Below are 27735 nucleotides of genomic sequence, written 5' to 3' on the forward strand. Positions count from 1 at the left end.
AACTTGGCCATGTTGGCTGTTGTTGTTGTTAAATGGGCGCCATAACTTCGCCATGTTGGCTGTTGTTGTTGTTAAATGGGCGATAACTTCGCCATGTTGGCTGTTGTTGTTGTTAAATGGGCGCCATAAATTCGCCATGGAGGCGGCCATGTTGGCTGTTGTTTGAATTGCTTTCCATTCTCATGGATGACGTCAGCACGTCCACGCTGACTGGCAGGATTCCCTGGAATACCGAGAGGTGTACACACTCCTCTGAGGCCTGAGCTCCCTTGCCTGGATTGGAATCCCGATCCAGATATCAACTCTTGTCGATTGTTTCCCATGAACAATCAGCTTGCTCTAGCCCTAACATTTGTCAAGCCAGCCGTTCCTCATCAACCGGTTCGTTGGACTGCTTGCTTGAGTGCTTAAGCTACTTGGCGAGCGCTCAATAAGCTCATTAGTAACGGAGCCCACCCAAGTCTGGCCAGCTGGTTCGTGAAAGACTATTATATATATATATATATATATATATATATATATATATATATATATATATATATATATATATATATATATATATATTGTTACGGCTGTGGAAATTCGCAATACACCATAAAGGGTCCTTAGGTGAGATATATCGATAAGTTCATGTGTAGTTAGCCCACACCTGTTGTTTTGAGGGAATACGTGCGATTCATCCGGGCTGCAACGCTTTGAGTTAGCCATTTTTCTTTCTATATTGTTATTTTGGACCGTTAAGCCGCCAACAACTCAAACACCACCACCTTTGCCTCTTCCCTCCACAAATCCATCCCGCAAACATCGTTTCAGCGCCATTACCAAACGACGCCCGCCAACCACCAAACCACCACAGCAAACCCCCCCCACCACCTTCGCCTTTCTCCTTCCACAACCATCGACCCCACCACCAGTCAACACCGAACGTCGTACTGTCTGAAGCCGTTCGGTGATTGCTGCCGAACGCGGCAAGCCGCGAGTGCAATGGATTCTTTACGGGAGAGAAATTCGAATCAGGAAGGCTTCACGCCCACTTTTCCTCCATCCAATGGGCGAGCATCGGGCGGTATGGCCCCGCCTCCAAGCACGATGAATGTGGATTCTTTACGGGAGAGAATTTGGATCAAAAGAGGCTCACGCCCCTTTTTGCCACACCAATGGCTGAACAGAGGGTGGCGTGGCCCCGCCTCCAATCGCGTTTTGATCATAAAATCTGCATACAGGCTCCTCCTCCAGTCTATAAAGACGTGAGCACAAGGCGACGCGCGGGGGTCGAGTGAAGACGGAGGTCGTCGTCGAGGTTGGAGAGTTGTAGTGTGGTGTCGTCTCATCGCTGGTCGCTGGGCTCGTCTCGTCGCTGGGCTCGTCTCGTCGCTGGGCTTGTCTCGTTGTTGGAATCGACCCACCTTCGCTCTCACAAGCGACCAAGCCAGCCAGCCATTCCCCTCGCTCGACCCTGAGCATCAACAATCCCCCCCCCCCGAGATAGTGCCGGTGGCCCCGCTATTCCCCACCTTAACCGTGGTGCCGACCCAACCGTGCTGGCGCGGAGCACGCCAGAGAGGGCTCACCGACCACGCCAGGGGCACGGAGTCGGGGCGCAGCTGCGCGGACGTTGCGGCTTGCCCACCATCGCGTCACGAGGACGCGTGTAAGACCTTCTCGGTCTCGTGGACCTGGCCGCTCCTCCAGGTTCCGCGCATATTTGGTCCACGGACTCCGTCTACCTCCCTGCCTATGGGGAGGTCTTTTCTTTGCTTTTGAATGAATGCTGTGGCGCCGTCCGACAAGTATAATTGTTTAAGTGTTGAAAATAATTATAGTCGGTAGTAGTGCTTCTGCTTTTGTTGCATTTTGTGTCATTACATTACTGCCATATGTGCTTCTGTGTGAAATAAATGTGCATTGTGTGAACTGTTACCCCGTTTCGTTGCGTCCTTTTTTTCCCCTTATTGAAAGCTCCATCTTGCATCACGGAAGGGATTTATAGAAGGGTGTTAGACACCCAGTAAATAATTGGAACTGTCGGGGCCGGTGATAACACCGCTCGGTTATCGCTTAGAAACGGAACGAACCACTTAAGCGGTTCATGTCCGAGGCCGACCTCCGGCGCGGTGCAGCCCCTCGGTAAACTATCCGCGCGAGTACTTAGGTATATCGAGATTCGGTGATTCACCCTATCTCGTGCGGGTAGAATGCGGACTGGGTTGTGGTGAGGTTAAACCCCCACCCGTGACTAGCTCCTGGTGTTGTTCCGAGAGGGTCACGACAGAATTGTGCGTTCCGGTGGGCGACGCGGTTGCAATTCAAGTCATGCGGCCGATCGCATGCCGGGCGGGCCGAAATTCGTAACGATATATATATATATATATATATCTTAAAGGATTTCTTACGCTAATAAATTGTCAGGAAAGTTATTTATTTTAATACAGAACCACGTGGTGGGTGTGAAATTCCCGTTTCTTTGCATTCTTGAGCGGCATCGTGATGACGTCACCATCACAAACTTTTCTTTGTCAGATGCTGCTCAACGTTGTCCAATGGCAAAAACCAATATAAACATAAATCCATAACTATAAGATAACCGAAATATGAGAAAACTAATTAATCACGAATGTACAAGAATGTAATCTTATACGTCATAATCACTGCCCAATGCACAGAAACTGATATGATTCATCTATGATACTTCAGATACAAACTGCCCGGCTCCCCACCCCAACCATTAATAATATATGTTTTTTTTTTTTTTTTTACGAATTCGCACCTGCCGCGTGCGATTGGCCGCTTTCCACTAATAGCAACCGCGTCCCCCACCGGACGGACAATTCAGTCGTGACTTTCCGGAGCTAACGCAGGAAACCAGTCACGGGTGGGTTTCCAATCCCCACCACGGCCGAGCCAATTGTCTACCCACGCAAGATAGGGTCACTCGCCGAATTCCATATACCTAAGTACCTGCGCGGGCAGCCGACCGGGCGACCGTACCTCGACGCAGGTCGGCTTGGGACACGAACCACCGCTTAAGCGGTCCGTTCCATTCTGCAGTGATAACCGAGCGGGTATTATCGCCCGACCTCGCCGGATCCGATTCTATTGAACGGGTGTTTAAAACCCAGCTATTTATTCCACGATGCAAGATGGCATTTCCAATATGGTGAAAGGAGGACGCGACAAACGGGGTACATTTGAACAAAGCACATTTATTTTACACATGCACGTATGTTCAGCCAACACGTATACAGGCAAACAAAAGCAGGCAAACAAAAGCAAGGGAAGCACTATGACCGAATATGGTTATTATTTAATGTACAGTCACTTAACAGTTTTTACTTGTCAGGTTACGGCGCCACAAGATTCACTCAAAAGGAAGGAAAGGGCCACTCTCATAGACGAGAGTGGCAGACAGGGTCCATGGACCATTATAGTGCATGAGCCTTGGTTGACCAAATGGGCTCGCGAGACCGATGCGGCTTACCCGCACCCTCGTGGTGCGACGATGGGCAGGTCGCGAAGTCTGTTTCCCACGGCCACAATGACAGTCGCGCCTGATTGCGTCCTTGCCAAGGCGAGGTGATCCGGGCCCTGGCCGGAAACGCGGTTTGAGAGGAACGAACGGGTCTTTTAGTGCTCTGTCAGAGTTGATGCTCTATAAGAGTTGATGCTCGATAAGAGTTGATGCTCTTACGACCCCGTCCGCTCCTCAGCGATGTGCGAACTGTGCCGAGGTCCGATCACCTCGGACTGCCTTGGTGCTGGCAAGCTCTCCCCGGCTGTGGTCTCAACGCAGCTCCTTGGCTTTCCCCGACTGATTCTCTTCAGACTTCGGGCTCCACTCGGCTCTCCGACCCCTCCAGACTGCCTCGAAGCTCCGTTCTGCTCGCCCTTATATCGGGCCGGGGGACGAGATTTGGCCTTTGCTCTCTGACCCTTGACCCCACGCGGAAAGCGGATGTGGTCGAGATCACCGGCCCTCTGGATCCGATTCTCCGAGACGAACCTTCCACACAAAGCGGACGTGGTAGAAATCACCAGACTTGCGCTGCACGGCGAGAGAACCCTTGCCTCTCCCTGCAGCAATGCCGTTTGATCGGATCCCGCCGCTGCTGGCGCAAAGATGCCGTCATTTCAGGAATGAAGGTGAGGCGATGTTTGTGGCGTGGAGATGTTGACGGTTGCTGACGGAGTGGTGAGGATGGCGTGGTTGTTGAGAGGCAGGTGTGGTTGTGGTTGGTGTTGTGGTTAAGGGGAGCGATGTTGGTTGTTGTAATGGTGGTGGAGATGTGGTTGGTTCAAAATAAAGATAGAAAAAGAAAAACCTACCTCAAAGGGTCACAGCCCGGTGAACATGAATAATACCCATTAAACAATGGTGGGGAAATCTAACTGAACACAGACTTATCGATCTAACTGAACTACGGACCTTTATGGTGTTCTGTGAATTTCCACAGCCGTAACACTACCCCCTCCCCTTTTTACAGACTCGCCCTGAGTCGTCGAATTTTCGTGTGCCATCATGTGTAAGTTCCCCGAGTACGTTTTTACCTTCGGATCCCTGAGTGCGACATTTAGTGTATTCGTGTCCCAAAATAAATAACCTACGGGCTAAGTAACTAACTAAACAAACCCACTCATGCAGACGACTTAAATAAATTGCCAGCGCTACGACAAACATGCAGGGGGCAAGCAAAACCATGTACAATCTTAACCTTAATATTTTACACTACACCATGGCCCAGGATCGATGGACTCTGCAGGAAAAAGAGAAGCAGGGAGCCAGGCTGCTCACATGCAGTCTCTGGCTCATGAACCAATGTAGGTGACAGGGAACGTGGCCGGCTGCTCACACGCAGTCCTAGGCCTCCCCCGTGAAATGAGCGCAGTGAACACAAGCGGTGCACGGGCCGCCAATGCAGTCCCGTGATGCGGCTGCCTGCAAAGCAGTCGTGCAGAACCGTGAATGGTACTGACGCAGCAAACAAACGTTGCACGGGATGCCAATGCAGTCCCGTGATGTGGCTGCCTACAGGGCAGTCCCTGCAGAACGCGCGATGATCCTGGCGCACATGGCAATGAATGGTATGGGGCAAATGCAAAAACGAGGGCTAGCAGGCATGGGGCAAAGGCGAAAGCAGGCAGACAAGGCTTGGCAAGGCAAGACAAGGCCATTGTAACAAAACGGGCCGGTGGTGAAGCTGACTGGCACAGTCCTTGAAGTAAAACAGCCGGTAGATGATCCGACCGGCACAGGCCTTGCAGTAAGGAGCAAGGAGCTTCAAGGAGGATCCTCGCAGCGGCCCTCCACCAATCAGCATGCTACGAGTGAGGTGGCCGCCACTCAGCCAATCAGACCCTGCGACGGTGAGAAAGCTGGTCCGCGTGACGTCACCACGCCCCCGGGCCAATCGATGGACTTGGCACTCATTTTGGCCAATAACAGGTGACGAGCGATTCTGTGTGCCAAAACCGTCCAGTGAGGGAAAGCGGGGAGGGAGGAGGCGGCCCCTCCCCCCCTGGATGGGGGTGAATAAGGGGGCGGCGCGATCAGACGACGAGAGATCCTTCCTCCACAAAACCGCAAGTTGGTTGCGTGCCGTCTCTCTGTCGGTGAACGAGAGTGTTTGAGATTGTTGATGACCATCGAGCAGGCAAGGTTGTGGTCAATCTGATGGGCAGGTTGAACAAGTATGGAGTTATCAGCCCTCGCTTTGACGTTCAACTAAAAAGACTTGGAGAAGTGGCAGAGAAACGTCCTGCCTTCTTGACAGTTTGGGATACAGAGGAGAGGTTTGGTTGTCGGGACAAGCTCTGAGCGGAGCTCTGGAGGCTGATCGCGGCTCGCTGGTGTCTGGATTGTGCTCGCCTCTCGCTGGTGCCTGGTTCGAATCGGCTCGCCCAAACCACATGAGGTGGACAGGTCCATGTCTGTGTGTGTGTGTGTGTGTGTGTGTGTGTGTGTGTGTGTGTGTGTGTGTGTCTGTGTCTGTGTCTGTGTCTGTGTGTGTGTGTCTGTCGGTGGGCCCATCTGTAAGTAGAGATTGTTAAGCGCTTGCGCTTTGTACATTGCATGACGATATTCGGTGTTAATTCTGCTCTGTGTTTCCCCCTTTCCCTGTTGTAAATAAATCCATTTGTTAAATGTATCAGCTTGTTTTTGTATTTCTTCCATTGGCTTAGCAGGGCGCGTGATGGTGAATTATAAAGGCTGTTGCCACTGTAAATGTACGTTTGGACCGACGGGACTTCGGCAACCATCCGCTCGGGTTGCGCACGGGTCGAGCACGCTAATGGCTCAACTCGTACGAGGGCCGTCGAGGGTGTGAATACTCGGTAACTCGCCACGTAGATCTCTAGGTATTTTGAAGACTGGCAAATAACCCTGTACCACGTGGTCAAATTATTGACGATTCACGGTCTGGTAAGGGACCCGTACCCTCAGGAGTTTTCCGAAAGGTATGATCTAGATTCCGGGTGTTTGGCAGAGTCGACCCTACCGCCCCACCTGGCAGTCGTGCTCGCAACCGTTACCTGGCTCCGCAACTATATATATATATATATATATATATATATATATATATATATATATATATATATATATATATATATATATATATATCTTCTTCTTTCGGCTCCTCCCGTTAGGGGTTGCCACAGCGGATCATCCGAATGATCCGCATAGTGATTTGGCACATGTTTTACGCCGGATGCCCTTCTGATGCAACCCTGGTCGCCTCTTACGACACAGGGATATGGTACACCTATTTTAACCGGGGTATACACCGGCCCAGTATACTGGTACTCATTTCGCCGACCTCGGAAGGATGACAGGCTGAGTCAACCCCCTGGTGTATTAATTCAGTGGCCTAACGGGGTTTGAACTCAGGACCTTTTGGATCCCAAGCCGCTGCCCGAACCACTGCGCCAACACCAGGCTGAACATATATATATATATATATATATATATATATATATATATATATATATATATATATATATATATATATATATATATATATATATATATAAATATAAATATAAATATATATTGTTGCGAATCTGGAAGCCATGAGCACACAGACATTCAGGTTCCTATCGAGCAGTTCTCTCGGTAAGTACTTGTTTAATAGATAGCCCTTTCCCTAGTCTAACGGGTAATTAAATGTTCCTGCGCAGTGATTTATTATAATAGTCAGGTTTTCTTTTAGTTCATTTTTACACCACCGCCAGCGCCACCGACATTACCGCCGACCGCACCGCATCACCCGCGCCTGCATTCGCTTCCTCCACCTGGCCAATCGCAGGATTTGCCGCCCGTTTTGGCGAATGAGAGGAATGCAAGGGCGCATGCGCAGAAGGTCGTCTGGTGTGAAGAAGGCGGAGCTCGGGGAGTGGCCACGCGGCAACCCTCGACTAATCGAGATGAAGCGGTAGGCGGAGCCATGAAACTCCCCCGCTGGAGACTCCGTCCAGAGGGATGGGAGCGCCCTGCCCACCGCGCACCTGTCCAATGGCGAGCGGACAAGGAGTCGATGTTTCCTGTCCAATGGGAGAGTGAGCGGGGAGGAGACAAGCATTCGACTGAGTGGAAGGGGGGCAGATATAAGGGTCCTGAGGAGATTATCGGGGTCAGCTCTCTTGAAGTTGTTCTGGTACAGTTCTGTCCTCTCCCGCTATTGCGCTTCCCGGCTCATCACTTTGGCCTCTTCGGCAACCAGCCTCGTCCCTGCTCCAGAGCCTACGTCTCGTCCCTTTGCGCCTGGCTACTACAGCCACACCAGCCCCAAGAGAAGGGGACGTCCAGCCGGGCTACGCGGCCAGGTAGCCTGCTACCCCCTGGCTCTCACAGCCAGACTGTCCTCCTCGGCTGGAGAGCCTCAATAAAGACCCAAGAGAGTCCATTCACGCAGTGAAAGTCTGGAGTCGAGCTGGCGTCGAGTCGGAGGAAGCCAGCAGTCCGCCAAGGTTCGAGTCCAGTGGAGGGCAGTCGGGGTCGTCGGAGCGCAGCCAAGCCTGCCGTGCCGCACAGAACTGCTGGAAGGTGGAGAGAGGTCGCCAGCCAGCGACAGAACGGTCCGAGCCAACGCTGAGGAACGGGCAGGCTCTTAAAAGAGCATCGACTCTCGAAAGAGCAAAGGCCCGTTCGTTCCTCTGAGGCGTCGTCGGCTCGGCCGATCCAACAGGCTGCACGGCCGGACCTGGACCAACCGAGCTGCCGTGTTTCCGACGAAACGTCGAGGGTCGCTCAGCGAGTCACCACGAGGGTGACAGGTAACCAGCCTGGCCTCTCGGAGCTCTTGCGGTCTCCACAGCTCCGTGGATATTAAAGGCCTACAGGTCCACTTCTGCCCCTCCCATTCCTGGGGTTTCTTTGTATGAAAGTTGTGGCACCGTGTCCATAAGTAGAACTGTTAAGTGAATGTACAGTAATAAATAGAACGGTTGTAGTTCTTTGTCTTGCTCGTGTTTTGTCCCTTACCTGCATTTCTTTACCGACTGCATGATTGCATACGTGTTTGCAGGCATACGTGTTACAAATAAATGTCATTGTGTGAATGTTTACCTGTTCGTTGCGTCCTTTCCCTCAATTGAGCTGCCGTATTGCGTTCGGGATATTAGCTGGCTTTTAAATAGCCGATAAAGTAATCGGATCCGGCGGGGCTTGGCGATATACACCGCTCGGCAAATCGCATACGGAGCGAGCTGCTTAAGCGGCTCATTTCCAAGCAGGTCCCGTTGAGGTGTAAATCCCCGGCATTTCTGTCTGCGTGCATACTTAGGTAAATCGACAATTTGGCGATCGGACCCTGTCGCTCGTGGACAGAATAGTTGGCTGATTTACGGTGTGATTAAAAACACACCCGTAGCTGGATTTTGGCGTTGATCCGAAAGCTGCGACTAGGTTTTCCACGTCCGGTGGGCGCGCGGTTGCGATTAGCTAAAAGCGGTCGCTCGCACGCTGGAGTGGCGAGAAACCACAACAATATATATATATATATATATATATATATATATATATATATATATATATATTGTTATGGAAATGCCTTCTCGGGGCTAACATTTGCATAGTATATTGATAGTTATTTCCTTCAGTGTATGCATTAGAATGAAGTGTGAGGTTAAAAGCCTATATGATAGGAAATGCATGATTATGCGTAAAGCAAGCTGCTGTCTTCCTGCCCGGCATGTTCGTTTCTAAAACCACTTCCCCCTGAAACCTCTTTCATGTGCTATTCCTCTGTAGTCTATCCGATATGTTCTTTCTTTTTTGAAGATAAACTGTGCCGTGGGCACAAGTCTTGGTGGGAAAGCCACAACACCCCATCACCGGCACTATCTGTTTCGGTGAGAGGTCACGGCAGGACGCCCCAGGCACTAACTGGACTTGCCAGCTAATAGCAGCCATGCAGGGAGGGGCCAAAGATATCACAGGGTCGGGGAAGCCATCGAGGATAAAAGGTGGGGGGAGGGGGCAACGAACCAGGAGAGAGACACTCGGCAAGAAATGTTCTCGAAAGAAAGTCACTGAAATGTCACGGAAAGAAAGAAAGTCACAGAGTTCTTGGGCAGTGTTGAAGGGAGTTATGCTTTTTGTGTGCACCACGCTGGTGGTCTTCGCTCCATCTGGGCCTCACAACACCCACTCCGACCTGATGGTGCTCAAAGCTGCTCATCTGACCATGTTCATACTGGTTCCCGCATGTGCCAAGCCTTGCTGCTGCAAGCTGTTTTCTCCGCCGGGCCGGATTCCACCTTAGGTCTTGCTGTGTCCCATTGGAAGCATCTCCGGTATTTATGCCTTGTCACTATTTTGGGCCTTCTTCCTGGAATGAAAGAGGCCCTAAGGCTTAGATAAGATAAGACCCTACCACATGTACGATTCTCGGAGTGCTTACAGGGTGGTAATGTATAAATTGTAGAATGGCTTCTTTATATTCCTGAGGTCATACTTGGTCGATGTGCCAAGTGTGGTGTCAATTGGCACAGCAGTTTTGGCCTGATTGGTGTTACACACATAGAGAAAAACACATTTATTAATTAGATACTTGCAAATACCACCTGACGCTTCACTGATGGGAATACTAATGGGGGGGGGACAAGAGGGGAGGGGGAGAGAGGGAGAGAGGGGGTGGGGAGAGAGAGGGCAGAGAATGAGGAGGTGGAGTGGGAAAGAGAGAGGAGGGAGGGGGAGGGAGAAGGGAAGGTCGCGTGAGGTGAGAGGAAGGGAAGACAGACGTGTGGTGGAGCGTTAATTACGATTCATACCGTCTCATCAAAATGACTCTGTATCGAATAACAGTGACGATGGAAACAAAATAATGTCTGAAATCCATTTTCTACTGGTCATACTATTGTTGCGAATTCGCGCCCGCCAGCGTGCGGACGGCCACATCACTCGAATCGCGACCGCGTAGCCCACCGGACGGACAATTCAGTCGTGACCCTCCGGGAACTATCGGCCAGAGCCAGTCACGGGTGGGCCGTTCGACCTCACCACAATCGTGCCAATCGGCCACCCGCGTAGGATAGGGTTGTTCGCCAAACTCGACCTACCTAAGTACCCACGCGGATGGTAAACCGGGCGATCGTACCTCACCACAAGTCGACTCCGGACACGAGCCGCTTGGGCGGCCCGTTCCGTACTATGGGGAAAACCAAGCGGTGTTACCATCGAGCTCGATGGTTCCGATTATTTACCAGGAGTTTTGCACCCACTACGAATCCTTTACGTGAAGCAGGATGGAGGGTCAATAAAGAAAAGACGAAGCGAAACGGGAAAACAGTTCACACAAAGGACATTTATTTCCCGGCACACGGAAAGCACACATATACAGCCAAACAGTCAATATGCACATATAGCAACCAAGACAAAAGCAACGACGCAGAGTTACTACCGACTACGCGCACACACGGCAACACTTATACAGTTCTACTTTACAGACAGCGCCAGCACACATTTACTCAAAAGCAAAGGAAAGAAGCCACCCTCATAGACAAGGGGGCAGACGGGCCTGTAGGCCAATATGTGCGCGAGACCTGAAGGAGCGGCCAGGCCCGCGAGACCGGGGGGGGGGATCCTACCCGCGTCCTCGTGACGCGTTGGCGGACGAGCCGCAGATGTGGCTGTGCCCCGACTCCGTGCTCCTTGGCGGGTTTCGTTGGCACAACGTTTGGAGTGGGGTGGGAACGGGGCCCCTTGTTGCACTATCTCAGCATGGGGGAAAGGGGAATTGTTGATGCCCTAGGGGAGGAGAATGGCTGGCTAGCTTGGGTCCCGCGACGAGCGATCCCACACCGCGACCTCGTCGCCGACCGCCGTCCTTCTCGCCTCGGACCCGAGCTCCTTGGCCTCTTCCCACAACTCTTCTCAGCCGACTCCAGAACCCAACTCGATGACACACTGATGACTTCGCCACCCGACTCGACTATTCCTGCCACACCGATGACTTCGCCACGCGACTCGACTCTTCCTGCCACACCGATCACTTCGCCACCCGACTCGACTCTTCCTGTCACACCGATCACTTCACCACCCGACTCGACTCACTTCCCCCGATGACTTCGCCACCCGACTCGACTGACTTCATTCGCCTTGCGCCCGCCTTCTTATAGGCGGCAGGAGCAGCTAATATGCAAATATTCGGATCAGGATGACCTCGGGGGCGGAGCCACGCTCGCCCATTGGTCGGAGGAAACTGGGGCGTGAACCTCCCCTGATCCTAGAATTTGCATATATCGATTTCACACAGACGCACCTGGAGGCGGGGCCAAGCCGCCCCGCGCTTGCTAATTATACGGAGCAGAAGTGGGCGTGTAGCGTTTGTGATCCGAATTTTCCTCGGAAAGGCCGCTATTTGCGCTCGCGGCTCGTTGCGTATCGCTGAACGGGCTCAAGACAGCCCGACGCCCAGTGTTCACAGGTGGTGTGGGAATGGCCGTAGAAGGAGAGAGGTGAAGGTGGCGGAGGGTTTTCGGTGGTGGTTTGATGGTTATGGTGTCGTTTGGGAATGGCGGTGATGCGATGATGTGGGAGCGAGTTGTGAAGATAAAGGTCGTGGCTGTTGGCATTGTTGTTGTCCGAGGGATGGAGCGTGGTTGCAGTTGGTGATGATGGCTGGCGTGGTGGTTGTTGTGTGATGGTGGTTGAGATGTGGTTGGTTCAAAATAAAGATAGAACAGAAAAACGCCTAACTGAAAGGATCGCAGCCCGAATGAATCACATAAATTCCCTCTATACAACGGGTTTGGGGCTAACTACACATGTACTTAGAGATATCTCACCTACGGACCCTGAATGGTGTAATGCGAATTTCTCCTCGGCTCTCCTCGGCCGAGATTGGATGGCCCGCATCAGGCTAGACTGGGCCGCAGTTCACCTTGTGCAACCCGTGCCGAGCCAGTGGGAGGATCAGTTGGGGGAGATTCCTCAAAGACATCAAGGGTTGTTTAGCGACGACCTTGAAAACTCAAGGGCATGGAGGCGAAACTCTTCTTGAAGGAGGTGGTGGTCGTTCCTCAGTTTTGTAAACCGCGTCCGGTGCCGTATGCCCTGCGGGACAAGGTCAAGGGTGACCTGGATAGGCTGGAGGCCTGTGGAGTGATCGAACGGGTGTCATGCTCGGATTGGGCCACCCCGGTGGTCACGGTGCTGAAACGGAATGGAGACGTCCGATTATGCGGGGACTTCAAATCCACGGTTGACCCGGGGCTCAGCGTGGAGCAATATCCATTGCCGTCAATCGATGAAATATATGCGCGATTGGCGGGGAGTCGATACTTCACGAAGCTAGACCTGCGTGATGCATATTTTCACCTGCCGATGGATCCCGGGAGTAGCGAGCTTTTGACAATCAACACGTGTCAAGGACTCTATCGATATACCCGACTCTGTTTTGGGATTGCTTCGGCCCCAGCTTTGTGGCAGAAAGCCATGGATCAGGTTTGCATTGGCCTGCCCGCTCAGACCTACCTGGACGATGTGCTCATTGCGGGGAAAACGGCGGACGAGCATCTTGCGAACATTGCCCAAGTGCTGACAAAGCTAGAAGCGTGCGGCCTGCGCTTGAACAGGGACAAGTGCGCGTTCTTCAAGCAGCGCTTGGAATACCTCGGGCACATCATCACGCCGGAGGGGCTGTTGAAAGGTCCTCGGAAGGTGGAAGCGATTCAACACATGCCACCGCCTCGCGACAAGACGGAGCTGCGCTCGTTCATTGGTATGGCTCAGTATTACCAAAGGTTCGTGCGCGGGCTCAGCTCACAACTTGCGCCGTTAACGCGGTTGCTCAAGAAGGACGAGCGCTGGGCTTGGGGGCCTGCACACCAGGCGTCGTTCGACCGCGTCAAGCGGTTGCTCACAGAGGATACGGTCCTCGTGCACTACGAGCCTGCGCGTCCGCTCCTATTGGCATGCGACAGCTCTGCATATGGCATCGGGGCAGTGCTCTCCCACAGGATGGACGATGGTTCCGAGCGGCCTGTTTGTTTTGCATCCCGGACCCTGTCCACAGCAGAGCGCGGATATGCCCAGATTGAGCGTGAGGCTCTCAGCCTCGTCTGGGGTGTGCGGAGGTTTCATCAATATCTGCTGGGGCGGCATTTCACTTTGCAGACGGATCACAAACCGCTTCAATTCATCCTGAGACCCGAACGCGGGGTGCCGGTGGTAGCAGCCGCGCGAATACAGCGGTGGTGTCTGTTTCTGGGTGCTTACGATTATGATATTCAGTTCCGAAGCACCGAGAAGCATGCTAACTGCGACGGGCTCTCACGCTTGCCGTGTGCGGAGGGTCCTGCTGCATCTGAGTTGAGCGACCGGGTCGATGTGTTCGCGCTGGGCCAGGTCTAAAGCGGACCGGTCATGGCCAGGCAGGTCGCGGTGGAATCGGCTCGTGATCCGGTGCTTGCCCGTGTCATCCAGGCGATTTCTACGGGGAATTGGAGCGATCTGCCTTCGACACCGGCATTTCAACCTTTCACGTCACGCGCAGCGGAGCTGTCGTTGGTCCAACGGTGCGTAATGTGGGGAATGAGGACCGTGATTCCGCCGAAGTTCAGGCAGCGGTGTTTGGATGAACTGCATGTCAGTCACCTGGGCATCGTGAAGACCAAGAGTCTTGCTCGTAGCCTGTTGTGGTGGCCGGGGTTGGACAAAGACATTGAGCAGTTAGTTAAGCATTGCGCCGCGTGCCAGACAGATGCTGATAACCCGCGTCGAGCTTCGGGTCTCTGGCCTGTGCCAGACCGAGCTTGGCAGAGGGTCCATGTAGATTTTGCGGGACCGGTTAATGGCAAAATGTTTGTGGTTGTGATCGATGCATTCTCTAAATGGCCGGAGTTTGTCGTAATGCAGCATACATCAACAAACATTACAGTAGAGAAACTGCGGACGATCTTTGCTAATAAAGGGTTGCCGGAGTTCCTGGTCTCTGATAATGGTCCACAGTTCATCGTGGGTGTATTTGATGAGTTTATGCGCCAGAATGGTATTCGACACCTAAGGTCTGCACCGTATCACCCTGAGACGAATGGCCAAGCTGAGTCGTTTGTCAAGATGTTGAAGCGGGCTTTGCGCAGGGGGGGGTGTTGCACCTGTGCAGATGGTGGTCAATGTCTTTTTGCTCCATTACAGGAACGCAGTTCATCCTGTCACGGGTGATTCGTCTGCCATTCGTCTCTATGGACGGGCTTTGCGGTCCAGGCTGGATTTGCTGCGACCTGGAGGGTCGGGGAGTGGGGCAATGTCGCGTCCGACGTGGCTGCGCAGCTTCGAGGTGGGGCAGCGGGTAATGGTACGCGATTATTTCCACGGTTCCAAGTGGGTGCCGGCGGTGGTCTCTGGGGTGCTGGGGCCGGCGAATTGCATGGTGCGGACTGATGGTGGGGATGTGTGGAAGCGGCACGTGGACCAAATGCATGATCGCTGTTCAGCGTCCCCCCCCCCCACACCTCCCCGGGCCGGACGATGCGGGACCCCCACCGGTAGTATCGCCGGCACCTGACGTTGTGTCGCCGGGGCTGGTTGGGCCGACGCCAAGGGGGTCTTCGCCTGATGCCGTCCTACCCGGGGACGTCGAGCAGGCTGGGCGGTCGGGGGTGGCTGGTGTTGCGGAAAGTGCGAGTCCGGCGAGGGTGTCACCTCGGCCGAGCCGGGAGGTGTCTCAGCCTGGGCTGTCTGGTGGCTCTGCCCGGCCGAGGCGGGTCAGGGTGCGGCCGCGGTACTTGGAGGATTATGAGTGTTGATGGGTTTCAGATGGTCATGTTGTGATTGTCCGTTCATCGTGTGACGGGTCATTTTACGAGGGGAGGAGTGTGCTGTGTCACGTGATTGGGTTTTCGTGTATCATTCCTCGCCCGCTAGGGGTGGCAGCAGTGTGCTTCTGGTCGCGCAATAAAGCGGAGTAGATGGTGGCCCGCGTGCTTCTTGCGTCCCACGGCAACCTCGTACACTCTAAAGGGGGCAGACGGGCCTGTAGGCCAATATGTGCGCGAGACCTGAAGGAGCGGCCATGCCCACGAGACCGGGGGGGGGGGGGGTCCTACCCGCGTCCTCGTGACGCGTTGGCGGACGAGCCGCAGATGTGGCCGCATGGCTGTGCCCCGACTCCGTGCTCCTTGGTGGGTTTCGTTGGCACAACGTTTGGAGTGGGGTGGGAACGGGGCCCCTTGTTGCACTATCTCAGCATGGGGGAAAGGGGGAATTGTTGATGCCCTCGGGGAGGAGAATGGCTGGCTCGCTTGGGTCCCGCGACGAGCGATCCCACACCGCGACCTCGTCGCCGACCGCCATCCTTCTCGCCTCGGACCCCAGCTCCTTGGCCTCTTCCCACAACTCTTCTCAGCCGACTCCAGAACCCAACTCGATGACACACTGATGACTTCGCCACCCGACTCGACTATTCCTGCCACACCGATGACTTCGCCACGCGACTCGACTCTTCCTGCCACACCGATCACTTTGCCACCCGACTCGACTCTTCCTGTCACACCGATCACTTCACCACCCGACTCGACTCACTTCCCCCGATGACTTCGCCACCCGACTCGACTGACTTCATTCGCCTTGCGCCCGCCTTCTTATAGGCGGCAGGAGCAGCTAATATGCAAATATTCGGATCAGGATGACCTCGGGGGCGGAGCCACGCTCGCCCATTGGTCGGAGGAAACTGGGGCGTGAACCTCCCCTGATCCTAGAATTTGCATATATCGATTTCACACAGACGCACCTGGAGGCGGGGCCAAGCCGCCCCGCGCTTGCTAATTAGACGGAGCAGAAGTGGGCGTGTAGTGTTTGTGATCCGAATTTTCCTCGGAAAGGCCGCTATTTGCGCTCGCGGCTCGTTGCGTATCGCTGAACGGGCCCAAGACAGCCCGATGCTCAGTGTTCTCAGGTGGTGTGGGAATGGCCGTAGAAGGAGAGAGGTGAAGGTGGCGGAGGGTTTTCGGTGGTGGTTTGATGGTTATGGTGTCGTTTGGGAAAGGCGGTGATGCGATGATGTGGGAGCGAGTTGTGAAGATAAAGGTCGTGGCTGTTGGTATTGTTGTTGTCCGAGGGATGGAGCGTGGTTGCAGTTGGTGACGATGGCTGGCGTGGTGGTTGTTGTGTGATGGTGGTTGAGATGTGGTTGGTTCAAAATAAGGATAGAACAGAAAAACGCCTAACTGAAAGGATCGCAGCCCGAATGAATCACATAAATTCCCTCTATACAACGGGTTTGGGGCTAACTACACATGTACTTAGAGATATCTCACCTACAGACCCTGAATGGTGTAATGCGAATTTCCACAGCCGTAACACTATAAACACGGCCTGGAGAAAGCTCCACACGGACATGTTCGGGGATAAACACAACTTGGAAATAAACACCACCAGGACACGTCCAGAGACAAACACTGCCCGGGCACGTCCGGAGCCAAGCCGTCTGGAAACAAATACTACCTGGACACGTCCCTAGACAAACTCCTGTCTGGACATAAACACCGCCTGGCCACGTCTGGAGACAAACACCATCCAGAGACAAATATGGACACATCTGGAGAAAGAAACACTACTCAGACACGTCCGGAGACAAAGAAATAGTGCCGACAGGTCTGGAGACAAACACCGTCCAGATATAAACAATGCCCAGACATGTCCATAGACACACCCCGTCCGGAGACAAACGCTGACATATCTGGAGACCAACATTGCCCGGACATAAACACCGCCTGGACACGTCCGGAGACAAACTCCTGTCTGGACATAAACACCGCCTGGCCACATTCGGAGACAAACACCATCCAGAGACAAATATGGACACATCTGGAGAAAAAAAACACTGCTCAGACATGTCCGCAGACAAAGAAACAGCGCCGACAGGTCTGGAGACAAACACCGTCCAGAGATAAACAAAGCCCAGACACGTCCAGAGACAAACTCCATCCGGAGACAAACACGGACACATCTGGAGACAAACATCGCCCGGACATAAACACCGCCTGGACACATTCGGAGACAAACACCACCTGGAGATAAACACCGCCTGGACACAAACACAAACACTGAGACAAACCCCACATGGACATGCCCGGAGACAAACATAGACACGTCTGGAGACAAACATTACCTGGAGATAAACATTGCCTGGACACAAACACAATCCGGATACACACTGTCCGGACATAATCACCGCCTGGACACATCTGCCTGGACGTTATCAAATCAAATTTACTGTATGTCCAGAGACAGAGAGTGGGAGACACACACACACACACACACACACACACACACACACACACACACACACACACACACACACACACACACACACACACACACACACACACACACACACACACACACACACACACACACACACACACACACGAGGGTGCTGCACTGCATTAGGAGGGGGGTGGGGTGGGAGATATATATATATATATATATATATGCTTTATGAACAAAACACACACCAGTGCCAGATTTTGGATTGTGGAGGCCCCTGGGCAGTGATTGACTGGTCATCCTATGATAATTGTTCTCAGTCCTCCCTTCCAACTACAATTTGGACTTCCAAGCATAACACAAGTCTTTATCATTGGGAACAGAAATCTGCATCATATAACAATTTTATTGAGCATTTTAGAACATATCCCTGCAGATACAGAAAGACAACCGTTTTGTGGAGGCCCCAGGCCCTCGTCCCCAGCCCGGGTCCTCGTCCCCAGCCCGGGCCCTCGTCCCCAGCCCGGGCCCTCGTCCCCAGCCCGGGCCCTCGTCTCCAGCCCGGGCCCTCGTTCCCACCACGGGCAACTTGCGCAGTGTGTCCCGCCATAAGTCCGACGATGATTTACATTGCTCTTGGAAACGAATATCTATTGATGTCGTACACCCGGGAGATAAGGAAAGATTGGTCTGGATTGGCGAACAAGGACCTCGGGCGGTGAGGATGGATGAATGAGCACAGAGGAATGAGGATGGAGAGGAGTGATCATGATGGAGAGGAATGAGTGGAGAGGTTTGAATGAGCGGGGAGAAATAAGATTGCGGGATGAAGAGCATGAAGAAATGCAGATGGGGGGGTGGGGACGAGGGTGGGGACGAGGGTGGGGACGAGGGTGGGGACGAGGGTGGGGACGAGGGTGGGGACGAGGGTGGGGACGAGGGCGGGGACGGGGACGTGGACGAGGGCGGGGACGGGGACGTGGACGAGGGCGGGGACGGGGACGTGGACGAGGGTGGGGACGAGGGTGGGGACGAGGGTGGGGACGAGGGCGGGGACGGGGACGTGGACGAGGGTGGGGACGAGGGCGGGGACGGGGACGTGGACGAGGGCGGGGACGGGGACGTGGACGAGGGTGGGGACGAGGGCGGGGACGGGGACGTGGACGAGGGCGGGGACGGGGACGTGGACGAGGGCGGGGACGGGGACGTGGGTGGGGACGAGGACGGGGACGAGGGCGGGGACGAGGACGGGGACGAGGACGAGGACGGGGTGGGGACGAGGACGGGGACGAGGACGAGGGTGGGGACGAGGACGGGGACGAGGACGAGGGTGGGGACGAGGGCGGGGACGAGGACGAGGGGGGGGACGAGGGTGAGGGTGAGGACGAGGGTGGGGACGAGGGTGAGGGTGAGGGTGAGGGTGAGGGTGGGGGTGGGGACGAGGGTGAGGGTGAGGGTGAGGGTGAGGGTGGGGGTGGGGACGAGGGTGAGGGTGAGGGTGGGGACGAGGGTGAGGGTGGGGGTGAGGGTGAGGGTGAGGGTGAGGGTGGGGACGAGGGTGAGGGTGAGGGTGAGGGTGGGGGTGGGGACGAGGGTGAGGGTGAGGGTGGGGGTGGGGACGAGGGTGAGGGTGAGGGTGAGGGTGGGGGTGGGGACGAGGGTGGGGGTGGGGACGAGGGTGAGGGTGAGGGTGGGGGTGGGGACGAGGGTGGGGGTGGGGACGAGGGTGAGGGTGAGGGTGGGGACGAGGGTGAGGGTGGGGGTGAGGGTGAGGGTGGGGGTGAGGGTGAGGGTGGGGACGAGGGTGAGGGTGAGGGTGAGGGTGGGGACGAGGGTGAGGGTGAGGGTGGGGACGAGGGTGAGGGTGAGGGTGGGGACGAGGGTGAGGGTGAGGGTGGGGACGAGCGTGAGGGTGAGGGTGGGGACGAGCGTGAGGGTGAGGGTGGGGACGAGGGTGAGGGTGGGGACGAGCGTGAGGGTGAGGGTGGGGACGAGCGTGAGGGTGGGGACGAGGATGAGGTGAGGTGAGGTGAGGTGAGGTGAGGATGAGGGTGAGGGAATTAAGATGGAGCACGGAGGAATGAGGAATGAACGAGGATCGAGGATCTTGGATTGAGGAATGAGGAATGAGGAACGATCGAGAGAGAGACACGCCTTTTCCAGACCGCATCAACGGGCGCAGCTGCACGGATCATCTCTCTGTGTCCCTCTCGGTGGTGGTGGTCGTGGTGGTCGTGGTTGGGGGTCTGTCCGGCTTTTGATGCTCCCTTTTTGTCGATGTGAAGAGCAGACACTCGGTCTCGGAAACTGAGGAGGTGTAGGGGGTCAGTGAACACTCAACGACACATTAGACGGAGGGAGGAGGAGGAAGAGGAGGAGGAAGAGGAGGAGGAGGAGGAGGAGGAGGAGGAGGAGGAGGAGGAGGGGAAGGGAGGATCCCGTGCACACAGTAAACTGGATCACAAGTGACGGAGATCGCGGAGATCGCGGACCAGTGTCCAGATCGTCGACCGATACCCGGTTTATCGACGAGCCTCGGGAGCCGCACACTGTCCGCTCAGGGAGACATGGCCGGCGCTTGTTTCGGACGCTACACGCACGCGGTGGTGCGCGCCGTGCCGGGGTCTCTACAAGACCACGCGATACGAGACCCCGCGAGCTCCCCGGTCGATCTCGCTAAGGCGCAGCGACAGCACGGAGTGTACGTGGGGATCCTGCGACAAAAGCTCGGTCTACAGGTCATCGAGGTGCGTCTTCGGAGGTCTTCCTCTCCACCTCCCCTCTTCCTCTATATGAGGTGGTCCCTCGAATGGTCTTGGTGGCGGTCGATATCCGCGTCCCTGATTTTATTGTGCGATTTATTTATTTATTTTCCGATTTTGGAATTATAGATTTGGACATTGAGAGGATGTGCTAACGGACCCGGGGTGTGGACGAGGACCCGGGGTGGGGACGAGGACCCGGGGTGGGGACGAGGACCCGGGGTGGGGACGAGGACCCGGGGTGGGGACGAGGACCCGGGGTGGGGACGAGGACCCGGGGTGGGGACGAGGATTCGGGGTGTGTAGTGGGTAGTAAGGGTGTGGTTTGATTGATCATCGAGACGTCGGTTCGTAAAATGATCCTCGTAGTCCCAGCGGACTCTCCCGGCGCGGCGGACCGATTTACATCGGTCCCACCACCTGCCAGCTCCCCCTGCTGGGGTAACCCATGGGTCTGTGTACATCATGCAGGTAACTGTGTATTATTCGCCAAAAACGAGTCCCGACAATTCACGTCTGGTTAAGTTCGTGGCTCAACAGCCGGAGTGGTCGAGACTCAGTTGGCATGACTTTCCTCTTCTTCTTCTTTATTCTGCAGCACATGGCTGTGGCCTGTGGGGGAGCAGCTGACTCAGCACGACGTTCCTTCGCAAGACCTCTGGTTACCTGTAAAATCTGTAACAATATAAATGGGGCAGAGTGGTCGAGGCTCATGGAGGAGCGAGGTGATGGAAGCCTTTGTTGGGTGAAAAGTAGTGACTGTAAAGGTGGTGACCGGTCGGTGATTAGTTCCATTGTTTTGCACGACCCTCAAGTTCTGCAGTCGAGTGGCAGAAGGACATCTCGAGGAGTTGTCCTGGGGAGGAGAGAGAGTTGTGCAGTTGTCCAACGATATACCGGTGTTGCCACATAAGGATGCTTCGCTTCCACCCACAAAAGTGAAAACCGTTCCAGCGTTGTATGGTTGGTGGTGGTGGTCATATGGCAGCTTAGCTGCCGGGGTAGCTATCATTTCTTGAAGCGTGACTGTGTCGCTGATGCAGTGCCCCTCTACCAGTACACACACTGGAACTGGTACTCATTTCGCCGACCTCGGAAGGATGACTGGCTGAGTCAACCCCCTGGTGTATTAATTCAGCGGCCGACGGGGATTGAACTCAGGATCCGAGGATCCCACGCCGCCACCCTCACCACCGAGCCAACCCCAGGCTGCGTTGTATGGTTCACCGAACACAGCCACCACTGTTTGTCCAATGGTTTGTTTGTTCGAGGACGTGTTTGGTTTTAATTACCTTATGTTTAGGTTGAATTTTGTTTTGTGACATTCGAACCGGTTGGTGTTGCGGTCTTCGGTTGAATTTGATGACCGAGCAACTTTATGACCGTCGATTGACCCGCATGGTTCCAATTGCCACGTCGTTCTCCATTTGTTGCCGCATCCGATGATCCATTCGAGAGAAGGTCGTCGTCGTCCTCACCGTTTTCCACGTACCTTGTGGATCATCATCCTTTGGTGGTGCATCGTGCAGATGTTTCTTTTTCTCTTTCTCTTTGGTGCGACCATCATCGCAATTATTATTATTTTTATTTTCTTTACACAGTGTTTCCAAATTTATATAATTAATTTCTCGTTGGCTGTCATCCTGAGTTGTTGAACACCTGATTGATTATTTATTTTTTTTCCCCCCCTTTCCAACTGCTTCCCGATTAACTTTCAGGTTCCTGCCGACGATTCCTTCCCTGACTCTGTTTTCGTGGAAGACCTGGCCGTGGTCTGCGGAGACACGGTCTTGGTGACCCGACCCGGTGCGCTCAGTCGCCGTGGAGAGGTACGGAGCAAAATTCCATTCCTTTTGGATTCGTTTTTCCCATTGCTGCTGTAAGTGGATTTTATTTGAAACTTTTGGATTCTGGATTAAGATATATATTTTGAGCGTCTGTCGAGTTTATAAAGTGGTAGGTCAAGAACACGACGCGAATGTGCATGGGTGACTGTGAGCCTCTTACGACTTGTCCGTCGGCGGATTTCGGTCAAACCAAAGTGTTTGTAACTATTCAAAAAAAAAATTTGCGCATTTGATTATTTGTAGCTACTGTACTTGCGATTGATCATCGCCATTTATGGAAATATATTGAATGCTGCCATGCTTCTTGGATGACTGAATATAATTAAAGGCCAGTTTCAATTTTGGTGGAAGCTCCTGGTGGTGCCGATGGACGCGTGGGCACAAACTTGCACACTATAAGCAGAAAGGATTTGTTTTTCCTGCAAAAATGATTCCGACTTTGGACTCTTCTATAGGTCGACCTGTGATCTGATACCTGCTCTCGCTGCCTCCCCTGATCCCTTCTCATGCTTGAATGTGTTTGTGTGTTTTATGTAGGTTTGTCTGTATTAAAGGGGCTGTCACACCTTGACATTATAGCCAGCTTATGGCAAGGTCTCAAAATGTATGTAAAACGCTGGCGTACACTGAACTATTGATATTTTTTAAGTTTTGGGCGTATCATAACGTGTTGGACGTATGCATAATGTATTAGAGTCATGTAAACAGAACGTTTTAATCACATATAGATAACTTATACCAACGAATGCTGAGCGTGTTGTCGGCGTCACAACCCATGCCCAACGATAGTCTTAACTTATGCATTGCGCGCGGCAGCGTATCGCCGGCGATCACGTGGCGTAGCCTATTAAAAGGCTGCGGCTCGACGATTCAAATCATAACCGCACTAGACATCGAAGTGTGAAGCCGCTGTCACACCTTGACGTTTTAGCCAACGTATGCCAACGTATGAAAAATTTGCTGAACCAAGCTGGCACACGTCGAATACGTTATGGGTAAGTTTTGTATACGTTAAGAGCACGCTGGCATACGCCGTAGTAGGCTGGCATACGTCATTGTATGCCGGGTACATCGAGAAATTTTCAGCATGTTGAAAATTTCTCGACGTATGACACACATTACGCATACGCTGGCCATAAGTTGTAGGCACGTTACGCGATCGTTGACACACGTCGACACACGTTACTTGTAAGTTACTCATAAGTCGAAACACGTCAAGGTAATGGTTAGCGTCAGTGTTCCAGACTCCCTGTTTTTTTTTTTTCTTCGGTATGACGGTGATGTTGACACTTCGATTTGTAGTGCGGTTATGATTTAAATCGTTGAGCGGCAGCCTATTAATTATATTATATTATAACCGCACTAGAAATCGAAGTGTTAACATCACCGTCATGCCGAAGGAAAAAAAAAACCCCAAAAAGAACCAGGGAGTCTGGAACACTGACGCTAAACATTACTTCGACGTGTTTCGACTTATGAGTAACTTACAAGTAACATGTGGCAACGTGCGTCAATGATCGTGTAACGTGCCCACAACTTATGCCAGCGTTATGCGGAACGTGCGAGTCATACACTGACATACGTCAGGAAATTTCAAGCATAGAAAATTTGTCTAACAGCTCGGCGAACTACGACGTATGTCAGCGTGCTCTTAACGTATACAAACTTACCCATAACGTATTCGACGTGTGCCAACGTTTTAGCCAAATTTTGCATACGTCAGGCATACGTTGGCTAAATCGTCAAGGTGTGACAGGGCCTTAAGAAATGACAAACATTGCGGAGGATGGGATTTGGCAATGGAAAGACTTTTCCACGATGCAGGCCCGTACTTGCTTCCTATTAGTCCATGGGCCAGACCCCTGATTTTCATGAATTTGTATCATCTGAGGGCAGGTAACACTTTTGGGTTTATTAAATAGGTATATGTGTCTGGGACACAAAACAGCATGATAGACCTCTGTGTGGAGTAGCTTAGTGTCGTTATACCAGCTTGAATGCATGGGGGGTCTTTTTGTAAAAAATGTAACAATCACCTAAACTGTTGAAACTCATTTACACATTAAGTCAATACAGTTGCGAGAAATGGAAAAATTGTGCATTAATTTATCAATTACGTGTGTTTGGACATGCTCAATATTATGAAGTACTTTTTAAATACATTACTTGACAAAAAAAATCGTAGCTTTTTCAAACCCACAAATCGTAAACAAGTTACATAGACAAAAACAATTTTGGAAATCATACTAGACTTAGTATTGCATAGCCGTTTATAGTACTGCTGATATGCATTACTTTGATGTGAATATTGCTCACACAGATTCCTAAAAAAATATACATTTACAAACATGTGATAATGCAAACTGTCAGCTGAAGTCATTCTGATAGTGAACAGGGAACTCCAAATAAAATGTATATACCGGGTATGTATCATAGTTCATGTTGTAGTCTAATTTGCTCTATATTTACACAAGAAAACAAAATCTGCAAACATCGTTGCATATTGTTCAAATCTCAGCACTAATAACTAATATCATTTTCACTCTGTCCTTCCTCATCAGATACTTCATCCATTTGCCCCTCATCCCTGATGATATCATCATCGTACCTCATGTTATCACAGGATTGTAAGGTACAAGCATCGGTACAATTCAATCCATTTACCATACACTGACAACCTGGGAGGCTACAGACACGCTTGCATTTGCAGGACATGAGCTCAAGAACTACATCAGGAGCAGGAGATCCATTCATCCAGTTGATTTAGAGCTGAATTTGGTCACCAAGAATCCAACCAGTGCAGTCCAATGGGCTGGGAATGTTTGGGCTAGCTTTCAGACTACGGTGCCAGATTGCTGATTGATAGTTGGCACGGATGGTGTGAATCTTCAGACAGTCCTGACATGGTGGCAATTGTCCTGACTCCATATTCCCTGCCTTTGTTCGGAATAACAGATAGCGCATCTCGTTCACATCAAGAATATCAGACTGAGTATACAATCTGCAAACAAATTCTTCAAGGCAGTCTTGGAGTTCAGATGATATGGTCCAATTCTCTCCAAGTTTTGTGAATGCTTGCTGAAATCAGGTGTTTCCTTTGAGTAGCATCAGAGCTCTAACTTTTCCACGACCACTGTATGCACTGACTGTATCACAGCCAGTGAATGCATGCATTCCAATCCGAGAGTTACAGACCTGTTTGCCAAGTGATGTAGCCACTTTGCTAACATCTATAAATCGGGTGCGGTTTTTAGCGCCACATTTGATGAAGATGTTGCAGCTGATAGTTTCATGGAATGCCAGAGAGAGTATGAGGATGTCTGTATCCTCTGCAATGATGGCAATCGATGAGACATCGGATGATGCATGCTTGGCATGAAGCAGGATATGTGTCTGCTTCCTCTTGTGATGTTTTAAGTTCAACAACTTCATCAGCTTCATCACAGGTAATCTTTGTAAATGTTTCACCACTGGTAACATACATCGTCTTCTCTCCAAGTTTCTGATGCCTATGGGGTTCCTGCCATTGTTCCGCAATGAATTGGATAAGCTTCGTCTTATTGGCACCACAACATAGAAGCCGTCGCCATTGTTGAATTTTGTGACCTGATATTATGTTAGTGAATCTGATGCAAGTGTCAGACCCTCTAGTGGTTTGCTGTCGATCTATTATTGATAGCTGTTTATATACATCAAACACAACATCCACATGCTGACTGGATCCAGTGGTTCTCATACCATTGGCAAGTACCTGATCAGCCAGTTCATCAAAGGTCATGTGGTCTCCATTGGTTTTCTGGATTAGGCTCATTCCATCGATGATAGAAGCTGAAGGTTGCGTGATTTCCTCAGCTGAAGATACATTAGCCTCAAGTTTCCTGGCCAGAGCAGCCTTATTTGTCTTCTTTATAGTTCCATCACAGTTGGCAAGTTACCATGGAAGAGGACCCAGGGAATACTGCAGCACCTCCTTCATTTTAATTTTCCGACTCGATGCAACCAAGAGCATGTGCCCGAAAAGTTTATGGTCAGTCTTTAGGATCACCTCCTTGTTTGATGTCTTCTTCGTCACCTTCTGTTTGATGCTAGCGAATGTTTTCAACTGCAGTTTGGGTATTTTATCAAAGAATCCAATCATGGTCTGTTCAATCCTACACTCCTGGAATGTTGTGTATGCTGTCTCACCTTTTTGCTGAGCTGTGATGAGGTCATTGACAACATCTGGTGGTGCTGTAGCACCTGTCGATAGGCTAACCAGTTCAGTTGGTTCACTACCAAATGGATTCGTCCAGTTGTTTTCCATCAACTCTACAAGTGACTGGACTGCTTTCTCGTCTTTCTGTATTCTTGAGGGAGTAAGATCTACATGACTCAGTTCTGAGTTACCCACTCGTGTCATGTTTCGAAGTTGCTTCAGACATAGGCTCCTATACTCTGCATTGATGTAGTACTTGCTGACTGCCCCAGCTCTGAGACTAAATCCTTTCATTCCTCCTGCTGTATGGGCATCTTTGTTGACAGTCTCCTCTGTCGTTTGATCCACGGCAATACGACCAAATGGGTTATGATCGCCCAATTGTACAGAAAATCCTCCATTGTGCTGGAAATGATCGTATACATTTGGATGTGTCTCCTGGAGTGTGGTCATTTGGCAGTCGTATATTGATAAATACCTGGAGTAATTTTGTTTGTCATAAGCGACACACCAGGGGATCATTGACCCGATGGCTGATAGATGTCGCATCCAATTCCCCTCTCTTGATGACCTAATCAGCGCAAGCAGGTTCTCTACCATATCAACAAAAGACATCCAGAATGTGGCCAACTGACCATTGCTGAACCGGAGATGGTTAAGATATTTGGCGAACAGATTGAATACTCGAATACATGATGCATCAACCAGAACGGTATCTATGGTTTCATTGCTTACATTTTCCTGAAGTGATTCCAGAGCTGTGATCATTCCAGCCAGATGTGGCAAATCGTCGGACTGGTATTCTTCTAGCCAGATGGAGAAACCTTTCCAGGCTTGCCTGAGCAGCGCTTCATACATCAATTTACTGAGACGGACTCCACGATTGTAGTTGCGTCCTTCAAGAACTGTATTCACTGAACCCTCTGCTATGATTCCAGATTCCACTAATATGTCATGCAAACCAGCTGAGCCGAATCGTTTACCTATGATAGATAAGAGATTGCATAGTGTATGGAATGCCCCCATCCGAAGAACGATGTTCTGGTTGATTTTTTTTCATGATTCCATGTGATTTCTGCTGCCTTGGAATATAAGGCCTGATCAAAAACACACAATCTCGGTGAGGTCCAACGTCTTCTGGATATTCAGTGCTTGCTTTAGGACCTTGTGAACTGTTGACAGTTGTGTCGTTGGTGCATTGATTGTCGGTAGATATCCCACTGTGTC

General features: G+C 52.0%; 1 protein-coding gene across 2 annotated transcripts in view; it reads left to right on the plus strand.

The window, feature by feature from the left end:
- Positions 1–210: 210 nt before the first annotated feature.
- LOC147013350 (N(G),N(G)-dimethylarginine dimethylaminohydrolase 1-like) overlaps positions 211–27735 on the plus strand; it is a 66108-nt gene continuing 38583 nt past the window's right edge. The window contains exons 1-2 of one of the 2 annotated variants that reach the window (XM_085855104.1): positions 211–381; positions 22185–22295. In XM_085855104.1, the coding sequence (XP_085711230.1) occupies positions 322–381; positions 22185–22295 (171 nt within the window). In that variant the 5' untranslated portion in view covers positions 211–321. Of the gene's footprint in view, positions 382–20120; positions 20452–22184; positions 22296–27735 lie in introns of those variants that run through there. The other variant, XM_085855102.1, reaches the window with a different exon arrangement.

The sequence above is a fragment of the Eptatretus burgeri genome, chromosome 14 (assembly GCF_056783735.1).
Source record: "Eptatretus burgeri isolate ZD-2024b chromosome 14, Ebu_testis_v1, whole genome shotgun sequence".
NCBI lineage: Eukaryota > Metazoa > Chordata > Myxini > Myxiniformes > Myxinidae > Eptatretus > Eptatretus burgeri.